Here is an 18,842-nt window from a genome sequence, read left to right on the forward strand (position 1 = left end):
AGGCGGGCAGATCACGAGGTCAGGAGTTCGAGACCAGCCTGACCAACATGGTGAAACCCCAACTCTATTAAAAATACAAAAATTAGCCAGGCATGGTAGCACACACCTGTAATCCCAGCTACTTAGGCGGCTGAGTTAGGGGAATCGCTTGAACATGGGAGGTAGAGATTGCAGAGAACCGAGATCACACCATTGCACTCCAGCCTGGATGACAGAGCAAGACTCTGTCTCAAAAAAAAAAAAAAACAAAAATTAGATCACGTTCTTTGCAGTAACATGAATGGAGCTGGAGGTCATTACCCTAAGAAGACTAACACAGGAACAGAAAATCAAATACTACATATTCTCACTAGTCAGAGCTAAACATCGAGTACATAAGGACAGAAACAACAACGAAACAACAGGCACTGGGGCTGACTTAAGGGTGGAGGGTGGGGGGCAGGGGAGGATCAAAAAACTACCTATCGAGTACTATGCTTATTACCTGGGTAATGAAATAATCTGTACATCAACCCTAGGACATACAATTTACCTTTGTAACAAACCTGCACATGCACCCTGAACCTAAAATAAAAGTTAAAAAATATAGCAGATGTTACAGGACAGTTCGAGAAAACACTCTTCACTCTTATGTCCCAGGGGATTCCTACTTTAAGAACTCAGTTATACTGGAAGGTCAAAGCTCTGGGCAATCCAATAAATATGCACATCAGGTCCTCTGATAACCCTGGGTTCTTAATGTACATTAGCTATGATTTGTCTTTAGTTCAATTCAACTAATATTTATTGAGTACTTAGCATAGTTTGGGCACTGTGCTTAAGATGTACAAATAAGAAATAAACCTGGCCTCTGCCCTAGAATTTCTGACAGCCTAATACCAAAAACATGGAATCAACCTAAATGCCCATCGATGGTAGACTGAAGGGGAGGTAGACGGATTTATAAAAGTAAAGCCTTTTCCTGAAGTGAGACAACAGACTACTATCCTACTGTTTTATGACAGTCTTGGGGAAAGAAAAAAGAAAAAAAAAAATCCAGACTGCTATTAGAGTTTATCAATACATTTTCATTAAAAGGCAAGATCTCTGATCCCTCTCAAGAGACTATTTGATTTTGGTCACATTATTTTATTTAGAAAAAGGAGAGATGTGGGGTGGCTGAGGTGTGGTTGTGATACTTAGAAAAATCATCGTGTTTCCTTTGGCAGACCATTTACGAACACTGGAATGGTACAGAGGTCAGTGTGGCCCCTGAGCAACGATAACATGCAAATTCTTGAAGTGTTTCAGATTAAACAGAGAGACAGAAACACTGTCATTTAAAATCTGAAAACCGGGACCTTCCTTTCTTACCGTCTTATCTCACTGACCCTGATCCACAGATGCAAGGGAAGCTAAGCATATGATCACTTGTGGGGTAACTGTCATTTTTCTTTATCTCACATCGTGAGCACATTTGAGGGCTGTGCCCAGCACTCCAAGGATCTCGGTCAGCTTGTATTTATTGGCCTTTTATTAGAAACTTTCTTGCCTCATGTCTGGTCTCATGCATATAGATCAGAAATTAGAAACAAAAAATATTTATCTGGTAAGCAATTTCTTTGGTAACTGAACTAACAGGAACTACTGGGACTTCCTGGGAGTGAGGCTACCTTTTCCCTTAGAGTTTGTTTCCTCTTTTGTAGATTTCACACATTGCTCAAATATTTGTGGCATGCATTCCAACTACAAGGTGCAACTGAGGGCGGAGAAAAGGGAAAACTTAGTTGGGCAGACAGCTAAAGTTGGTCTTTGATAAAATTCTTTTAAACAGAAAGACAGCCTGAAAAATCAAGCTACAGGCACAAATAGAGTGGCCTGGGGAAAACTCAGGCAACAGCTGCACTGATAAAGAAAGGAAGGCCCAGCATAGAAGCCTTTTGTTCTTTGTGTGATTAGCAGGTTCCCAGGAAAAAGTTTCTACCCTTTTTCAGGCACATACATGGTGGGCTCTGTGGGAACTTGCATGGGGGTGGAGAGGGTGCTTACCTAGAGCCCACCACAGTTACACAAAAGAGAAGCTGAACTTTATCCTTACCCAAGACATACCCACAGCTGCACAGATAAGGGGAGTTGCACAGATAGCTTTACAGTAAGTTACACGAACAGCTACAGAGATGAGAGGAGTTTCTTATAAAAGCTTTTGGATTCAACTGTAAAAATAGCAACCCATCTGGGACCCCTCTCCACTGCAGACAGCTTTCTTCTTTCATATAATAAACTCTCTCTTCAACATCACTCTGGTGTCCACCTCCTTAATTCTTTTGGTTGTGAGACAACAAGCTTGGATAACACCTCAGACAACGAGACCACTGACCACTGACCACTGACCCGTTTGACAGTGATGTGCTACAGGATGGTGTATGCTGGGTATTCATACATCATCATGCAACTTCCTAACTTTATGTGTAAGGTAGTTTCCTCTGTTGGTATTTCCCATCTAGTCACAGTATTACATGGGTCTTATGCGCTTGTTAAGAGCTGGTAAGAGAAGCTTAACATTCACTTGATCGAATGGTTACTATGGCTTGTATCCACAGGATCTCCAGCTCATGCTTAATATATTGTGTCAGAACAAATGGATCAGAGTGAATTCTGTAACAGTAAATCCACAGAACTGGAAAATTACTGACTTGCATTATAAACTGGTTGCAGTGGGAAGGCAGAGAGTTCAGATTCGTGTTGTACTGGGGAAAGAAGAAACCAAAGAAAATAAGTGGTTCATACATAGGGGACTATTTAACTGATCCAAGCCAGAAGACTACTGAGGGTGAAGGGAGCATTATCAATAATTATGTTCAGACAAAAGTTGTGACTGTCCTTAGTAAACCAGGATAGATGTAATTTAAAAAGAAAGAACAAACATAGCTAATGTACATTAAGAACCCAGGGATATCAGAGAACCTGATGTGCATATTTACTGGATTGCCCAGTGTTTTGACCTTCAAGTATAATTGAGTTCTTGAAACTTAGATTTAGGTTTGTGGTTAAGGGGCAAAATAATCAGATTCCAAACAGGGAATCTGCAGACAAATCCCACAGGTCCTAAACAGGGAATCTGCAGACAAATTCCACAGGTCCTAAAGTCTCTGGGTCTTTTCCTTGCCATTGTGGTATCTTAGGGGCTTGTGTAGGCAATGACAACCAGCTCCATACTTCTGCTAAGAGAAATTTGGGGATCAGAAAATCTTTCTCTGCAGCTCTTCAGAGTCTCTTTAATTTTCTTCAATAACAAGGAAATCAGAAATCTCAGGACAGTGCTGGATGTGGCAGAAATTCCAGGGCAATTCACAACTTTCCCACCAATTTAGAATTATCTGTTTGGAATCACTTCAACTGACAGTGGAAGATAGTTTATAAAATTGTAGGGGAGGCAAAATTTCACCTTCATCCCTGTAGGGTCCCAGCAGGGCCCTAGTATTAAATTGATTTAAGATATTAATAGACTGACAGGAGAGAACCACACGAATTTGTTTATTTTAAATGGCACGGGGGGCCTCATTAAAAAAACAAAACAAAACAAAAACAAACAGAAAAGCAAAACCTAAAGCAGCAGTTAAGAGTCAATTGCTTATAGAGTGAAATGGACAAAAAACAGTAAGTTGTGAAACATAAGGCAAAGGGGCTTGGGCTAGAGTAATTAATTGGGTAGAGAAGTGACTAGAAAGATAGGGATTAACACATTTTGTTTGGACAGATTTCCCTTGACTTCAACTTTCTGTACTTGAAGATAAGAATGTTATTTTATAGGTAAGACATGTTTCACATGGGAATTTCATCTCCTCCTTTTAAGACACATAATATCCATGAGAGTGATCTTGCACCTGTTTTTACGCGCCTTTAATTTAAAATAGTCAATATGCCACAGCAGCATATTTTGAGGTGGTCTATTATTAACTCCTTCGAGGCTAAAAGCCTTGAATATGCCGGAGTAGTTTCCAGACTGGAGAACCTTCTCAGCTAACATTTGCCACTTGTGGGAATGCATTCAATGTAATGAGTGCTTATTAACTTTTCTCTCAGTCCCTCACTGCTGCTCTTCTCGCCTCATCTCATATAAGGGAAAACTCAGGCTCCAAAAGCAAACTGATTTCCACCAAGATAACAATGGAACTGGGACCTGGGGTCCAAGCCTGGTCCTCGCACAAGGTAGATACTCCCTGAGATGCTGAGCAAGAAGCCATGGTAGGGCCAGTCATTGCCCTCTTCCCTGGGCGGACCTTGGACATCCACCTTCCCTGCGTTAAAGTGCTCCACCAGGTGACGTCGGAAGAGAAGTACATGTGAAATCCCATAGCTGACCACAAACAGGCGAGGAATAAGAAAAAGCTCGCCGCTTCCTTCCTCAACCCTGCGCCGGCTGCGTCAGTGGCCCTTGACCCGCACTCAAAATGGCGGCGGCGGCGTCAACGTCGGCGGCCTCCCGCCCGTATCTATCGTGGGGGCGACGGGACCCGCCTCCCTGGGCGCCGGAGTCATGTGACCCACACAATGGCTGACTGGCTACTCCCGGCTTCCCGGCAACGCCGAGTGAAAGCCATGACGGCCGCTGCGGGTTCGGCGGGCCGCGCCGCGGTGCCCTTGCTGCTGTGTGCGCTGTTGGCGCCCGGCGGCGCGTACGTGCTCGACGACTCCGACGGGCTGGGCCGGGAGTTCGACGGCATCGGCGCGGTCAGCGGCGGCGGGGTGAGCGGCGAGCTGCGGGGATACGCGGGGGGCGACAAGAGCCCGCCCCGAGAGGCACGCCCCACAAACCCCCGCGGCGTTGCCCTGCGTTTCGACCCGCTCCACCTTCGGCCGCACTCTCCTAGGGTGCCCGTCAGCAGGCGGTTGGGGCGGGTGCCCTGCGGGGCTGGGGCGGGTGCTTTCTTGTTTAACACGAACCACAGAGGCAGTTAGGTTTGAACGAATGAGGATCCGGAGGTCCAGAGAGTAAAGTGACAGGTCTAAGCAGTGAAGAAGCCGGGGCTGGAACCCTAGTCCTAGGCAATGGGGCCCAGGCTGTCTTCATCGCGGAGATGGCAGTCGGGCAGCGTCGCTCCAGAAAGGGCCAGGGAGTGCGGGAGCGTCCGTGTGCGAAAGAGAACGCCCCAGCGGGATACTTTGGCTGTGTCTCTTCCTTTTGGGGGAGTTGGTGGGTGGTGGAGTCGTAAGTCCCGGGCAGTTGTTAGTGCAGGGTAAGGATGGGCTTCTCCAGAGAGGGTAGCGCCGAATAGGATGTTGTTTGGAGGCAGGACTGGTGCCTCAAGGTGTCTTTAAAAGGAATATAAGCGAGCGGCCTGAAACTACCAGGTACTCCCTCTGGGCCCACGGGTTTCATGGTGGCCAACCTTTGGGTGAGAAGGGTTTTGTTTTTTGGTTTTTGTACCCGAAATTACATCTAGGGCTAATTTTTTTTTTTGAAAATGTTAACGTTGAACTCGGGTTTTTGGGGTTGAGTTGGATGGAGCTTGCATCCTTACATTCAACTCAGAACAAGCTTGAATGCCTGCTGCAAGGATGACCTGGTCGGTAGTCTGACCACATGATATAACCTGCTAGGGGAAATTTTTTTTCCCCTGGAGTTAGCTGATCCTTTTTGATTTTTACATTTTTATTCCCTAATTTGCAATCTCTCCAGCAGTGCTGATGTGTGTTTCAGGGGAAACCTGTGGGTCGATGAGCTAATGCATTTATTCTTTGCTACTACTATTCTCCTTTTTATGTTTTTGGTCTAAACCTGAAACAGCCAATATTTCATGAAATGGGGCCCCATCTTTTTTATAGCTTTACTTGTGATACTAAATCTAGCGTGAGAGCTTACCGAAAAATGGAAGTCTTTGTTTCCATTAGATTTATTAAGCCCAGTTTAAAATTACTAAGATGAGAAGAATCATTTCATAATTCAGAGTAGGAAACTCCTATCTAATCTGATAGAATATACAACAGTTATTAGTATCCCTGTATAGTGCATTACTCCTCGTAGGAACTCACTAAATAATGAAAATTCTTGCAACATTATATTTGCATACCACATTAAACTTCTTTGTGGAGTCCTTGGTCCCTAGCCCAAGTTGTGGCAGTAAGTGTTTAGAATGCTGTCGTTTAATCTTTATGTCAGAGAGGGAAAGCTGTATGGTACAGTAAATAGTTAAGAATGGAGGGCTAGGCGCGGTGGCTCACACCTGTAATCCCAGCGCTTTGGGAGGCTGAGGGGGGTGGATCACAAGGTCAGGAGATCAAGACTGCCCTGCTAACACGGTGAAAACCCGTCTCTACTTAAAATACAAAAAATTAGCCGGTCACGGTGGCACGCGCCTGTAGTCCCCAGCTACTTGGGAGGCTGAGGCAGGAGAATCGCTTGAACCCGGGAGGCAGAGGTTGCCATGAGCCGAGATCGCACCATTGCACTCCAGCCTGGGCGACAGAGTGAGACTGCGTTCAAAAAACAAAACAAAACAAAACCCAAAAACCAAAACCAAACAAAACGTAGAGAATATAGACTAAAGAGAAGATTGCCAAGAGTGTATTCTGGGTTCTGCCACTTCACTGTATGACCTTGGCAGGTTATCTATTATAACTCCTCTCGGTCTCACTTTCTTTTTTTGGGATACAGTTGTACTTGCATGGTAGGAGCATCGTGAGGATAGACCTAAAGTACTTAGGATGATGTCTTGCACATTACTGATTTTGGTTAATAACCAGTTTCAGGGATTAGGGAAGAGGAAGTTATTTCAAGGCCATTGGATGATGAAATGTTCCCAGGGCTTTTTTCCTGGGCCTGTAAACAGTTCCAGGCCTCATTCAGGCAGTGTGGTTGGTAATCCTATGATTTGTTATTGCTTGATGGTGCATTTTAACATTTGGTTATATTGCCTTTGACTTATGCTGTTGTGTTAGGTGTGGCTATAGGTTTGCAATAGCGTAATTGTGTTTGCCTAAAGCCGATACTTTCTCTGTTAAATGTAGGAGTGCATAGAGGGCAAAATAAACCCTAGACAGCAAAGCACACAGTTTTAATGGCATAGTGTAGGACAGGAAGCATTGTTTACCTAGGGTCAAGGATATATTAGTGTGCCTATACAGTGTTCATTTAAAGATTGCCTATTTTGATATTGGAGCCCCTGCTAGGTTGTAAACTCTTTGAGAAATGTGTATTTAAAAAATTTGTATATATAACACTTGCCTTTATTGAGAACTTACTATGTGCCAGGTAATGTGCCAAGTCCTTACATATGTCTAATTTTAGTCTTACAACAGCTGAATGAGTAAGATAGCTCACTTTACAATAATTTGCCTATGATTACATAGCTTATTAATGATGAAATCAGGATATTTGACTCTTTAAGTCAAATGGAGTTGTTATGTTGCCTGTACCAGTGCAACAAAAGACCTATAAAATATTTAATAAGTGTTTATTGAATAACAAAGAATGAGTGTACGAAATTGAATAAGATTCAGTCCATGTCCTTAAGGAACTAATAGCTGAGTCAGAAAAGTAAAGGAGTGATGAGGATGCAGGGTTCAAAGTGTTATAATAGAGATATGGATCTAGTGCCAAAGGAGCCCAAAGGAGAGGCACTTACATCAAATCAGTGAGCAGGGTCAGAAGGCATCCTTCCTTGAAGAGGTGGAATTTAAGTTGAAAGGTGAATTGGAGTTGTCCAAGAGAGGATGTGGGGTGCATTCCAGGCATAAGAATAGAAAACATTGTTTGATACACCTAGATGGAAGGTGTGAGAGTGATAAGGGGTAAAGTATCAGGGTTAGGAACTGAATAATTAAGGGATTTGGGTGCAAAATTGAGCAATTTGAACTTTATCCTGAAAGCTTTTGGGGAAGGGAAGATCTTAGCACGTTTACACAGAAGAGTTTCACGATTACATTTGTGTTTTGGGAAGGTTGCTCTCGTAAGTAGCGTGGGAGATAGAATACAGGGAGAGGCAGAGGGGATGCCCTAAGACCACTTAGGCTTTTCTCATAAGTGAGGAGGGCCTAGGTAAGTCAGTGGGGTTGAAGAGGAGAGGAAGGATTTGAGAGCTATTAAGGATATCTTGGTGATTGAGAGTACATGGGAAGTTTGGACAAAAGGTGGCCCAAGTTTATGGTGTAGGCAAGTGTTTGTTACTGAGACAGCAAGCTCAGGAAAAGGAGCAGATAGGTACAAAAATGCTATGTTTGGTTTGGGATATATTGAGGTAGATGAGAAGAGTGACTAGAGAGCAGCTCCATGGGTCTTTACCTCACTGGTAGGGACTGGGGATGTTTTGGGTGTGAGAACAAGTAGATATGGGCACTACCAGAATGTCAGTGGTAGCATATGTGAGAATATAAAATAGAAAGTTAAACCTCATAAAAGGGAAGTATTTTGTCCCTGTCATCATACACACACCTGGCAAAGTGTCAGCACTTTGAACCTAGGACTGTCTGGTTTACAGGCCTGAGGATGTGCTACTGTTTCATGCCAAAAACCGGCCTCTTTTCATTTATTTTTTGATTATATTGCCTGCCAAAGGATAGATTATAGGTCAATTATTGGTTTTGTGATTTCTTTTTTCAAATAGTTGTATGCCATGGCCCAGGCATGATCCAGTATTGTTCCCCGCACTGTCCACTCTTGTCTTTCCATGCATTCTGATGCCACGCTTGGGTTAAGTTTCCTTAGTACAGCCTGGTCTGGAGATTATTGCTAGTTATTCTTAATAGTAACAGGTAGAATTTATGAGGATGGGGAAAGTGGTGCTTCCTTTCAGCACTGCTGCTTGTGATGTTTTTCTGGAAGATGTTAAGGGGAAAAATTTCCTGACATTCATCCCTCTCATCTTAGCCCTGAGATATTGTTGCCAGTTGGTCTCAAGATAGAAAACCTGAGTTTCAAGATAAGTTTGTGATTACGAGGTTAGCAACTTTACCTCCCAGTTAACCCTCATCCCAGAACAAGAGAACCTGTTAGCTGTTGGACAAACAGCAGCCCTACTTGCCCAGTGATTGGCACAGAAAGGGCAGATAAGCAACTTGTGAGGCGTTTTTCCACAGCCTGACCTTGCCCGAGGCTAAATATGTGTATACCAGGTGGTGTGCATGAACACTGTAGACAAATATTCATGATTGGATTTCTTTTATTCATACTTTTAAAAACTTATTTTTTTAGGCAACCTCCCGACTTCTAGTAAATTACCCAGAGCCCTATCGTTCTCAGATATTGGATTATCTCTTTAAGGTAATGAAAAAATAATTATTTCTTGATACATGTGATATTTTAGAAACTGTAGGGTGAATTTCACCTATAATTTATTAGCCTCAAAATTCTAGTTTTTGAAAAAATGGCGCATTACTTTTGGAATAAATTGCTATTTGAAGTTTTACTTTTGTTTTTGCGTCTGCAAAACCTAAGGCAGTAATTAGTAATTGTCTTGAAGCATCATACAATACAGCACTATGTTAATACTGTTAATTCTTTTCACAGCCGAATTTTGGTGCCTCTTTGCATATTCTAAAAGTGGAAATAGGTGGTGATGGGCAGACAACAGGTAGGAGAATTTGGGACATAGGATTTCTCCCGTCAACATTTTAATCTATACCTCACCAAATGGACTGTGATTTCAGAATATGTGTAAACAGTACCAACACTTTTGAGATTGATTGTTGCTTATTAGAGTGTTCCTCATTTTTAAACTGTAATTATTTTAAAATATTATATAGAATATGGTCCATCTAAAACAACATTCAGACTTTAAATTGCTTATCTAGTTGAAGTAATCGGTAGTAAACAAATCCACAGTTTTCTAAAATCTATATATACAGGACAGAGCATAGGGACAATTTTGAATTTTATTGAGAAGTTAGAAAGATGTTAATTTTATGTAGAGCATATAAAGTGCTATTAACTTAAAATATGTGGTAAAAATGTATGTAACCAGTGTTTCAGAGATACAGCTTTTTTTTCTTTTGAAAACAAAACTTTAATCACTAAATCTTCAGTCTTCATTGTCACTATTTTGATTGGCTTTGTATAGTCCATGTTATCAATTGGCAGTTTATAGGCCTTTTATTTTTCAGGAAGAAGAAAAAAATTCTCTCTATGATTAGATATAGCTTATTGTTTATAGATCAGATTCCATTATAATGAACTCTAGTGTATCTCCTGCATACTTGTATTCCTGCTAGTGATTTGGAAGTAATTCTTTGTTGAACAGATATGTCTATGTAGTGGTATTAGTGTTTATGTTGAAATAAAAAGTACAAAGCAAAAACAAAAGTAACCTCTATAACAGACACTTTCCCCAAGCTATTGCATTTTACTGTTAAAACCTTTTAGGCAGAATTGACAATGATGGGCTAATTTCACTTGCTGAAGCTAAATTAGAGGTAGAGATACATAAACAGGCAGTTCTTGTGAATTCTGATGTTTACCTTTAAGAAGAAATGCGCAAGGGCCTCTCGGAAGGCCCTGCTTAGCAGGGGCAGATATTTGTGAACCGTGGGAATATATGAGGACTTTAATAGCAATTACCTACCTCAGTGCTAAGATAATGTAACCTCTACTAACTGCAGATGTTAGTACAGAATTTTGTTATTCTTAGAGTGGATATGTATACTTATTCCTTTTTTTTTTTTTTCCTCAAAACTCTTCCTATATCAAGAATTATTATAGGCTAAAGGTGTGGGTTCTGAGAACAGGGCTCAGGAGCCTGGGAATTCATATCCAGCATTGATAAGCTGAAAGTTGAGGTAATGAGAACTTAAAGTTGGACATAGGGATTTGAAAACCAGAGAGAGATCAAGAGCCCAGAAGAATGAATACTGGGAATTTTTAGTTATATGAGGTGATCACATTTCTCTCAGTACTGCTTATGATAGAAGGTTGTGGTTTTATTAAGACCTTTACAATGCTTAAGATAATGAAAAAAAGGATGAAATAATGTGCTTTTATCATCCATCCTTAAGTTGTATAAGATTATGGTTTGCCCAACTTCAGGATTAGAACTGGAATACCGCTTTTGTGAAGTGGGTGTCGCGGGTGGGGGTGGGGAGTGAGATGGTCCTAGGAAGTACCATTCATGGATCATTACTTCCGTTTTTGCTCTCCTCTATTCAGATGGCACTGAGCCCTCCCACATGCACTATGCACTAGATGAGAATTACTTTCGAGGATATGAGTGGTGGTTAATGAAGGAAGCTAAGAAGAGGAATCCCAATATTACACTCATTGGTAAGAAATGAAGTTTGCAATGCTTCTTCAGTCTCTTTTCCTTTAACTTTTAAATTCTGGATCATGTTGGTGGAAACTCTATTAGCACAGAAGTGCTCGTAATGTCATTAATACTACCAGTATGCTACCAGCAGCAAAGCATGTGTCAGGGGTGATCCTTTCTTTGCCCTTGTATATTATGTTGAATCCTTATAATACCTGTGAAGTAAGGCATGATTCTTTCCATTTGGCAGGAAGAAGCAGTAGAGGCTTAGAAAAATTATGCCACTGACCTAAGGTCATAGACAGTTAGTAAATGGCAAAATCAGTTTTAGCACATAATTCCATGTTTTTATGATGCTAAACTACTTTTCTTCACAAAGTCTGTCATCAGTATTCGTAAAAGGGTAATACTATGCAGTAGTACACCTAACTAGTTACACAATTGTATATTACATGTAGTCGTAAACCCATTTTTAGAAAAGGTACATACAAAAGTGTTTTTTGTTTGTTTGTTAGTTTTTGAACTTCAATAATGTGCTGGTTACTGTTCTAGGGACTCAGGAAGCCAATCCCATCCCCAATCCCTGCACCTGTGGAGCTTAGGTTCTTTTGGAAGGATCACTGGCTAGTTGCTTCAATGGGACTGTGTACATTTCACAGTTCTGTGAGAATGCGTACAGAGCCTGTGAAATATTTCAAACATCAGAGTGATGGGATACTTTCATCACTTGAAATGAATTTGATTTTTTGAAACAGGCTTAAATTCAAACTAAGTTAAATGAAATTAATGATTCATTTTAAAGGCCTGATTTCTAGTTATTTAAAAAATAATTTTCTCAGCAATCAAATTAAAGGATAAGAGTAATATTTTCTAAGTTAAAATAAATTAGGAGTAAGTATGTTCTTTGTAAATGGGCTTTTGTAAGATTCCAGAAATGCTGTTTGCAGTAAAAGCATCACTGAATTTAGTAAATATCCGCCAGACTGCTTCCAAGGTCAGACCTCATTTAAATGTAGAAAATATGGCAGGCAAAACCATGTCCTAACAAAGACTTACACATGGTAGGCCTTCAGATTGCATTTAGCATTTCATTGTCTTCAAGAATTCTATTACTTTAATGTCACATTTCTTATGTAATACACTTGGGTGTTCCTCCTGAGTTTAGAAAATAAGCATTTTGTCATTTTTATTTTTATTTTTTTCAGTGGTGAACTAGTTTGGTAATATATTTATTGCTGAGGAACTTAACTGTTGAGCTTATTTTAAAATTAGTAGCAATTTAAATTTAGAATTTTAATACGTACTTTTCTACTCTTCTCACTTTTTTACTTAAACATAATCAGGGTTATTGGAAGAATATGGACTTATTTGATGTGTATCACTTAACAAGGGTATATTTCTCTATGGATTCATTGTCATTTATATTGATATAAGAACAAACTAGTTTTGCTACATTACATTGTCTGACTGATTAATATTTTAAGGACCCTTAAATTATAAGAAGATGTACAAGTGAATGATACATTTGTGTTATACATAACTCGAAGGAGTGAGTAGTTTGGAATAAGCCTTTTAGAATTCTTTGGTTTGACCTTAAAAAACAGAAGTTGAATATTGAACATTCCAACAATGAGTGGAAATGTTAAGTCAAAACATATGGTACATTTCTTTCTATTGGTAAGGGTCTTGGATAGAGGTGTTTGTATTTGTTATTTTTCTTTTGCCTGGAAAGAACATTTGAAATTGTGGGACCTGACTCTAGGGATCAATAAGGAATTATAGTGTCTATAGATTGGAAAGGATTTCAATAATTTTTATATGGTATATAAACTTTCCTTTAGTCAGATCTGTGTTGGTTTTTTGTAAGTTGAATGCTTTTCTTAAAAAAAATTTGTTTTATTTTCAATAGCGCCAGCACCGTTATACCTTCTCTACCTTTGCCTCCTCCCTTCTCTCTGCAGGGTTGCCATGGTCATTCCCTGGATGGCTGGGAAAAGGTTTTGACTGGCCTTATGTCAATCTTCAGCTGACTGCCTATTATGTCGTGACCTGGATTGTGGGTGCCAAGCGTTATCATGATTTGGACATTGATTATATTGGAGTTAGTAATATATTTAAAATATGATTCAGTTTTGGACATTTATTTGTAATTTAAAATATAATTTGGTTCTAAGGTACTTTTTGGCTAACCATTTTATGTCATGAGACTAATTTGTTCTACTGGTGTCTGATAATAACACAAGCTAAGTACATGTGACCTTTAATTGCTCCCCTTTGCCCATCCCAATGTCGCCATTTTTGAAAACTGTACTAAGTGTATACCTCCTTCCTCTGAGCTGATTTTTTTTTGTGTCAACCCAACTCAAATTCTCCTTCAAAGCTTTCTCTCTTTTCTCTGGTTCTTACAACAATGTTGTGTTTCCTAGACAGCTTATGGGTTAGTCTCATTTTATTCTATTGTTGTCTTAAGCCAAAGATTGGCAAACTTTTTATTAAAGGGCCAGAGCATAGATAGTTTTGGGTTTGTGGGCCAAAAGGCAATATTGAGGATCTTGAGGTAAATATGTAGCCATTTAAAATGTAACTATTTAAAACTAAAAGCACTTTTAGCTCTCAAGTTGTAAAATGACAGATGATGGGCCAGATTTGGCAGGCTGGCTGAAATCTGTGTCCACCTGTCACAAACTGTTATTTAACACCTTAACACCTTTTAAGGATTTAAAAAGTATGGAAAATGATATCATGTCCAGCTTGTCTGTTGGCTGGGTGGAGGCATGCCTCAGGCTGCATCATACCCCACAGAGCCTTAACATACACATACTGGGTCTCCGTAATCAGTTGCTTATTAATATACCATCAGTTAAAACTAATACTTAAACATTTTCATGAAATCATGACTTAGATTATCAGCAAACAGTTATTGACCTCCTACTGCATTGCAGGAACTGTGACTGTAATATTTTAGGGCTACTAAGATTAATAAGCTCTTGTATTCAGTAAGAGAAGTAGACACTGGAACATATTAACTGCAATACTACATGGTGATACAGGGCATGAGGATGAGCCAAGGGCATGAGGATGAGCCAAGGGCATGAGGATGAGCCAAGGGCATGAGGATGAGCCAAGGGCTGGAGGAAGTCAGAAGAAAGAATATACTAGCTTTTGCTATCCTTTTCCAAATTATGACTGAAAATTAGTTTATATTTGAGAACTTTCCTCTTTTTTTTTTTTTTTTGGCACTATCGCCCAGACTGGAGTGCAGTGTTGTGATCTCGGCTCGCTGCAACCTCTGCCTCCTGGGTTCAAGTGATTCTCCTGCCTCAAGTAGCTAGGATTACAGGCACCCGCCACCATGCCCAGCTATTTTTTTTTTCTTTTTATTAGTGACGAGGTTTCACTATGTTGGCCAGGCTGGTCTCAAACTCCTGACCTCGTGATCCGCCCACCTCAGCCTCCCAAAGTGCTGGGATTACAGGAATGAGCAACCACACCTGGCCAGAGAACTTTCTTAAATGTCAGGACATTTATAACCCATAGTGAGACTAAATGTAGGTTTGGTCTAATAGCTTTCTCTTATGGTACAATCACAAGTAATGGGTGATTCACATCTTGTTTAGACTCATGATAACACATGCTATGGTGAGGAGCTTCATTGATAAACTCTTTCCTGTATCATTGGAGTAAAAATACCTGCACCTGGATTCTAGAATCATCTCTTGTTATTAACAGTTTTCTCCACTGTGGAGTTACGGAAGTTCTTTCAGTTCTAAAACCTCAGGCTTCATGACTCTAAACCTAATAGATGTATATATGTTCCTTTTATCCATCCTCATTCAGAGTTTGCTTTTGTGACTAGCGTATTACTGTGATTCTCTGTGTATGCTTAAAAATATGCCTTCTATACAGTATACATATTAATACTTGGCTTTCAGGTGTGCCTATAGGGATCTTGTCATAATTGTTGTAACAGTTTCCATATCTATTAGTTCTCCAATGCCTAGTATAGTCTCTGGCACACATTGCACTGTCAACATGTGTTGAATGAATTAATGAATATTCCATTGTTGAAAATCTTTGGAATAAATTACTTTTTGAAAAATACCCATGAAATATTTTAAGGTTTTTAAAAATTATATTTTAATTTTAAAAAAGTTATGCTATCTTATAAGTATCTATAAATTCTATGGCAGGATATCCCATAAAGTTAAAAAAATGGCTTATCAGATAATATGAAAGATGATGGGAGAAATGGTATCTTAATGATAATCTACTTTCTGACATTTCATAACTTTCAATTCATACTTTTTTGACTTTTTGTTTTGCAGATTTGGAATGAGAGGTCATATAATGCCAATTATATTAAGGTGTGTACAACTTTAGTATCTTTCTATCTTTAACTTTTTAGTGAATAATTCGTTGTAGTTCCAAACACAGAAATTAGTAGGAAATTTGTGTTGGAAACACCATATTTTTTATACTACAGTTATTTATTTTGCTGGTTGTGACATAAAATTCAAGCAAAATCTTAACAATGTTTATATTCCTGATATTAAAGCATGTGTAATTCTTTGTGAGTCCTTAATTACCTTTGTCTAAAGAATTGTGTTGAATTTTTCTATTTTAAAACTCATTAGTTTTGGAATTCTGATAAATTTTATGAAACAATTATATCATTTTAGACTTTTAGGACTTTAAGAAATGTAACTGTTTTTTCTTTGTCTTTTATCAAAATTTATGGCATATATTCTAATTCTTGTTTTCTATTGGATTGTGTTATAGTACATGTTTCTCTTTGTGATTAGCAAAGAGGTGGCAATAACATCTGCCAATTGTGTTATTTTTGGGGCACTTTTCCTAACTATTTATCTCCATTTAATTCTCACATCCTTACCTATGAGGTAACTACTATAATTGTTATTTTCCAGGAACGGAAAAACAGAATAATAACTTCTACCATTGGAAAAAAATGGTAGTTTTACTTTTCAGGTGGAGCTATTCTCTAGTTTACTTTTCACTTCCTTTTGTCTTGTTGTATGTATCTTTTCTCCAAAAAATATAATTTTGGGACAATATTATATTTATTGATTTCAGGTTTTTGAAATATTTATTTCAGGTTTTAAAAAATTTTTATATTACAAAAATTTTGTTTTTATTTCCATAGGTCTTTGGAGAATAGGTGGTATTGGTTACATGAGTAAGTTCCTTAGTGGTTATTTTTGAGATTTTGGTGCACCCATCCCTGGAGCAGTATACACTGAAGCAAATTTGTAGTCTTTTATCCCTTACTTCCTTCCCATCCTTTACCCCTGATAAAATGATAAAGTTCATTTTATCATTCTTATGCCTTTGCATCCTCATAACTTAGCTCCCACTTATGAGTGAGAACATACGATGTTTGGTTTTCCATTCCTGAGTTGCTTCTCTTAGAATAATAGTCTCCAATCCCATCCATCTTGCTGCAGATGCCATTAATGCATTGCTTTTTGTGACCCAGTAGTATTCCATTGTATACATATACTGCAGTTTCTTTATCCACTCATTGATTGATGGGCATTTGGGGCTAGTTCCAAATTTTCACAAATCCATCAATCCTGCTACTTGGTATCTACCCAGAGGAAAAGAAGTCATTATACAAAAAAGATACTTGCACATGCATGTTTATAGAAAAAAATTTCTTTAAATTGGGTGTTTTATGTTCTTAAGTAGATAAGGTTCAATACATTTCATATCTTCATTCAGTTAATCATAGAGCATTTATTTGCTCAACACTAGTTTGTCAGGCATTGTGCATATGGTTGTGATATAAGGATAGAGAATGTGGTTTTCTGCCCAAAAGGATTTTTTGTATTGGGGAGGGTTGTATAGAGTCAGATATACACCTACAGTTCTTAGAAGGCACACAGAGGAGATGACAACTCTGCCTGCGTTGATTGGGAAGTCTTTTAGAGGAGGTGATGTATAATTTGAATGTTCAAGAAGGGATGGATGGGAACTCTCCAGGTTGCTAAGGAGGGGCATAGCATGTGCAAAGAACTGAAGATTGAGAGGTAAAGGGATATGGGAGAAAAACAAGTCATGAAAGGTGGTTTAAACAACAGAGGAAGAGTGGGGGCACTGACCCCCATCAGTAAGCTGAAGTATTCACTGGAATAATGGCTTTTTTTTTTTTGAGATGGAGTCTCGCTCTGTCGCCCAGGCTGGAGTGCAATGGCGCCATCTTGGCTCACTGCAACCTCTGCCTCCTGGGTTCAAGCAATTCTCTGCCTCAGCCTGCTGAGTAGCTGGGATTACAGGCGCCTGGCACCACGCCCAGCTAATTTTTTTTGTATTTTTAGTAGAGATGGGAATTCACCATCTTGGCCAGGCTGGTCTTGAATTCCTGACCTTGTAATCCACCCGCCTTGGCCTCCCAAAGTGCTGGGATTACAGGCATGAGCCACCGCACCCAGCCAGTAATGGCATATTTTAATTAATCTGTAGTTGTAGGGGTGAAGAAGGCATAGATTGAGAAGATCTATTGCAGCCAGAACTAGGTAACTCAAGGTCAATTCCAGGCTGAAGTATACTGGTGAGAGTGTGCTGGTGGGAGCAGAATGGGTTGGGGAGATGGGGCAGTGGAGCTATTAATAAGATTGGAGCACAGGGATTGTAAGTGGAAAGTCATGTCTGCTATGAGCACAGGTCTGATAAGAGCAGTAAGTGGACAGAGCAGAAGCCAAGTTGGTGCATATATAGAGGATAACTCTGTAATCAGGTGGATGGCATTGCTACAGTATCTTCATAGTGAAAGGTGATGAACTTTTTAAATACCCAAATTTGACATTTCAAAGCTTATGTTTTATTTTCTTGTGATTATACATGTGTCTCTCTTGTGTTCATTTGAAGGAAGCATTAAAAGTATTAGTTTCCATTTTCTTTTAAACTAATGAAATAAGCCAGGGCTGTATTTTATTTTAACTTTTTTACTATTAAGAATCTGTTGCTGACTCCAGTGCAGCAACAGTGCAACTCTAATTCAACTAACCTGGTTTGAAAGACTAATTGTTGCTCTAAAACACATTTGCAGTGTTTCAGACACTTCAGACTTCATTTCCTTTTCTCTGAACCTTTAGTTTTCCTGCAGTAAAATCTCTCAGGATACAAAACCTTTTTACTTTGTGTTTGCCATTTTTTTTCAGCAAGATTTTGTTGGGATCTGTGTTCCGTTTGTTGAAATGCCTATTGCAGGCCAGGTGCAGTGGCTCACGCCTGTAATCCCAGCACTTTGGGAGGCTGAAGCGCTGGATCACCTGAGGTCAGGAGTTTGAGACCAGCCTGACCAACATGGTGGTGAAACCCTGTGTCCGCTAAAAATTCAAAAACATTAGCTGGGCGTGGTGGCAGATGCTTGTAATCCCAGCTACTTGGGAGGCTGAGGCAGAAAAATCGCTTGAACCTGGGAGGCAGAGGTTTCAGTGAGCCAAGATCGCGCCATTGCACTCCAGCCAGGGCAAAAAGAGCGAGACTCCTCTAAAAAAAAAAAAAAGAAATGCCGGCCGGGCGCGGTGGCTCAAGCCTGTAATCCCAGCACTTTGGGAGGCCGAGACGGGCAGATCACGAGGTCAGGAGATCGAAACCATCCTGGCTAAC

General features: G+C 39.8%; 1 protein-coding gene across 4 annotated transcripts in view; it reads left to right on the forward strand.

Annotated features, from left to right (window-relative positions):
- Positions 1-3,984: 3,984 nt before the first annotated feature.
- GALC (galactosylceramidase) overlaps positions 3,985-18,842 on the forward strand; it is a 57,343-nt gene continuing 42,485 nt past the window's right edge. Inside the window, exons 1-7 of one of the 4 annotated variants that reach the window (XM_011949458.1) lie at positions 4,222-4,316; positions 6,669-6,675; positions 9,170-9,238; positions 9,485-9,548; positions 11,117-11,230; positions 13,175-13,314; positions 15,539-15,577. In XM_011949458.1, the coding sequence (XP_011804848.1) occupies positions 4,222-4,316; positions 6,669-6,675; positions 9,170-9,238; positions 9,485-9,548; positions 11,117-11,230; positions 13,175-13,314; positions 15,539-15,577 (528 nt within the window). Of the gene's footprint in view, positions 4,726-4,808; positions 5,376-6,668; positions 6,676-9,169; positions 9,239-9,484; positions 9,549-11,116; positions 11,231-13,174; positions 13,315-15,538; positions 15,578-18,842 lie in introns of those variants that run through there. The other 3 variants (XM_011949456.1, XM_011949459.1, XM_011949457.1) reach the window with 3 other exon arrangements.

Source organism: Colobus angolensis, unplaced genomic scaffold (genome assembly GCF_000951035.1).
Source record: "Colobus angolensis palliatus isolate OR3802 unplaced genomic scaffold, Cang.pa_1.0 Scaffold3, whole genome shotgun sequence".
In the NCBI taxonomy this organism is placed as follows: Eukaryota; Metazoa; Chordata; class Mammalia; order Primates; family Cercopithecidae; genus Colobus; species Colobus angolensis.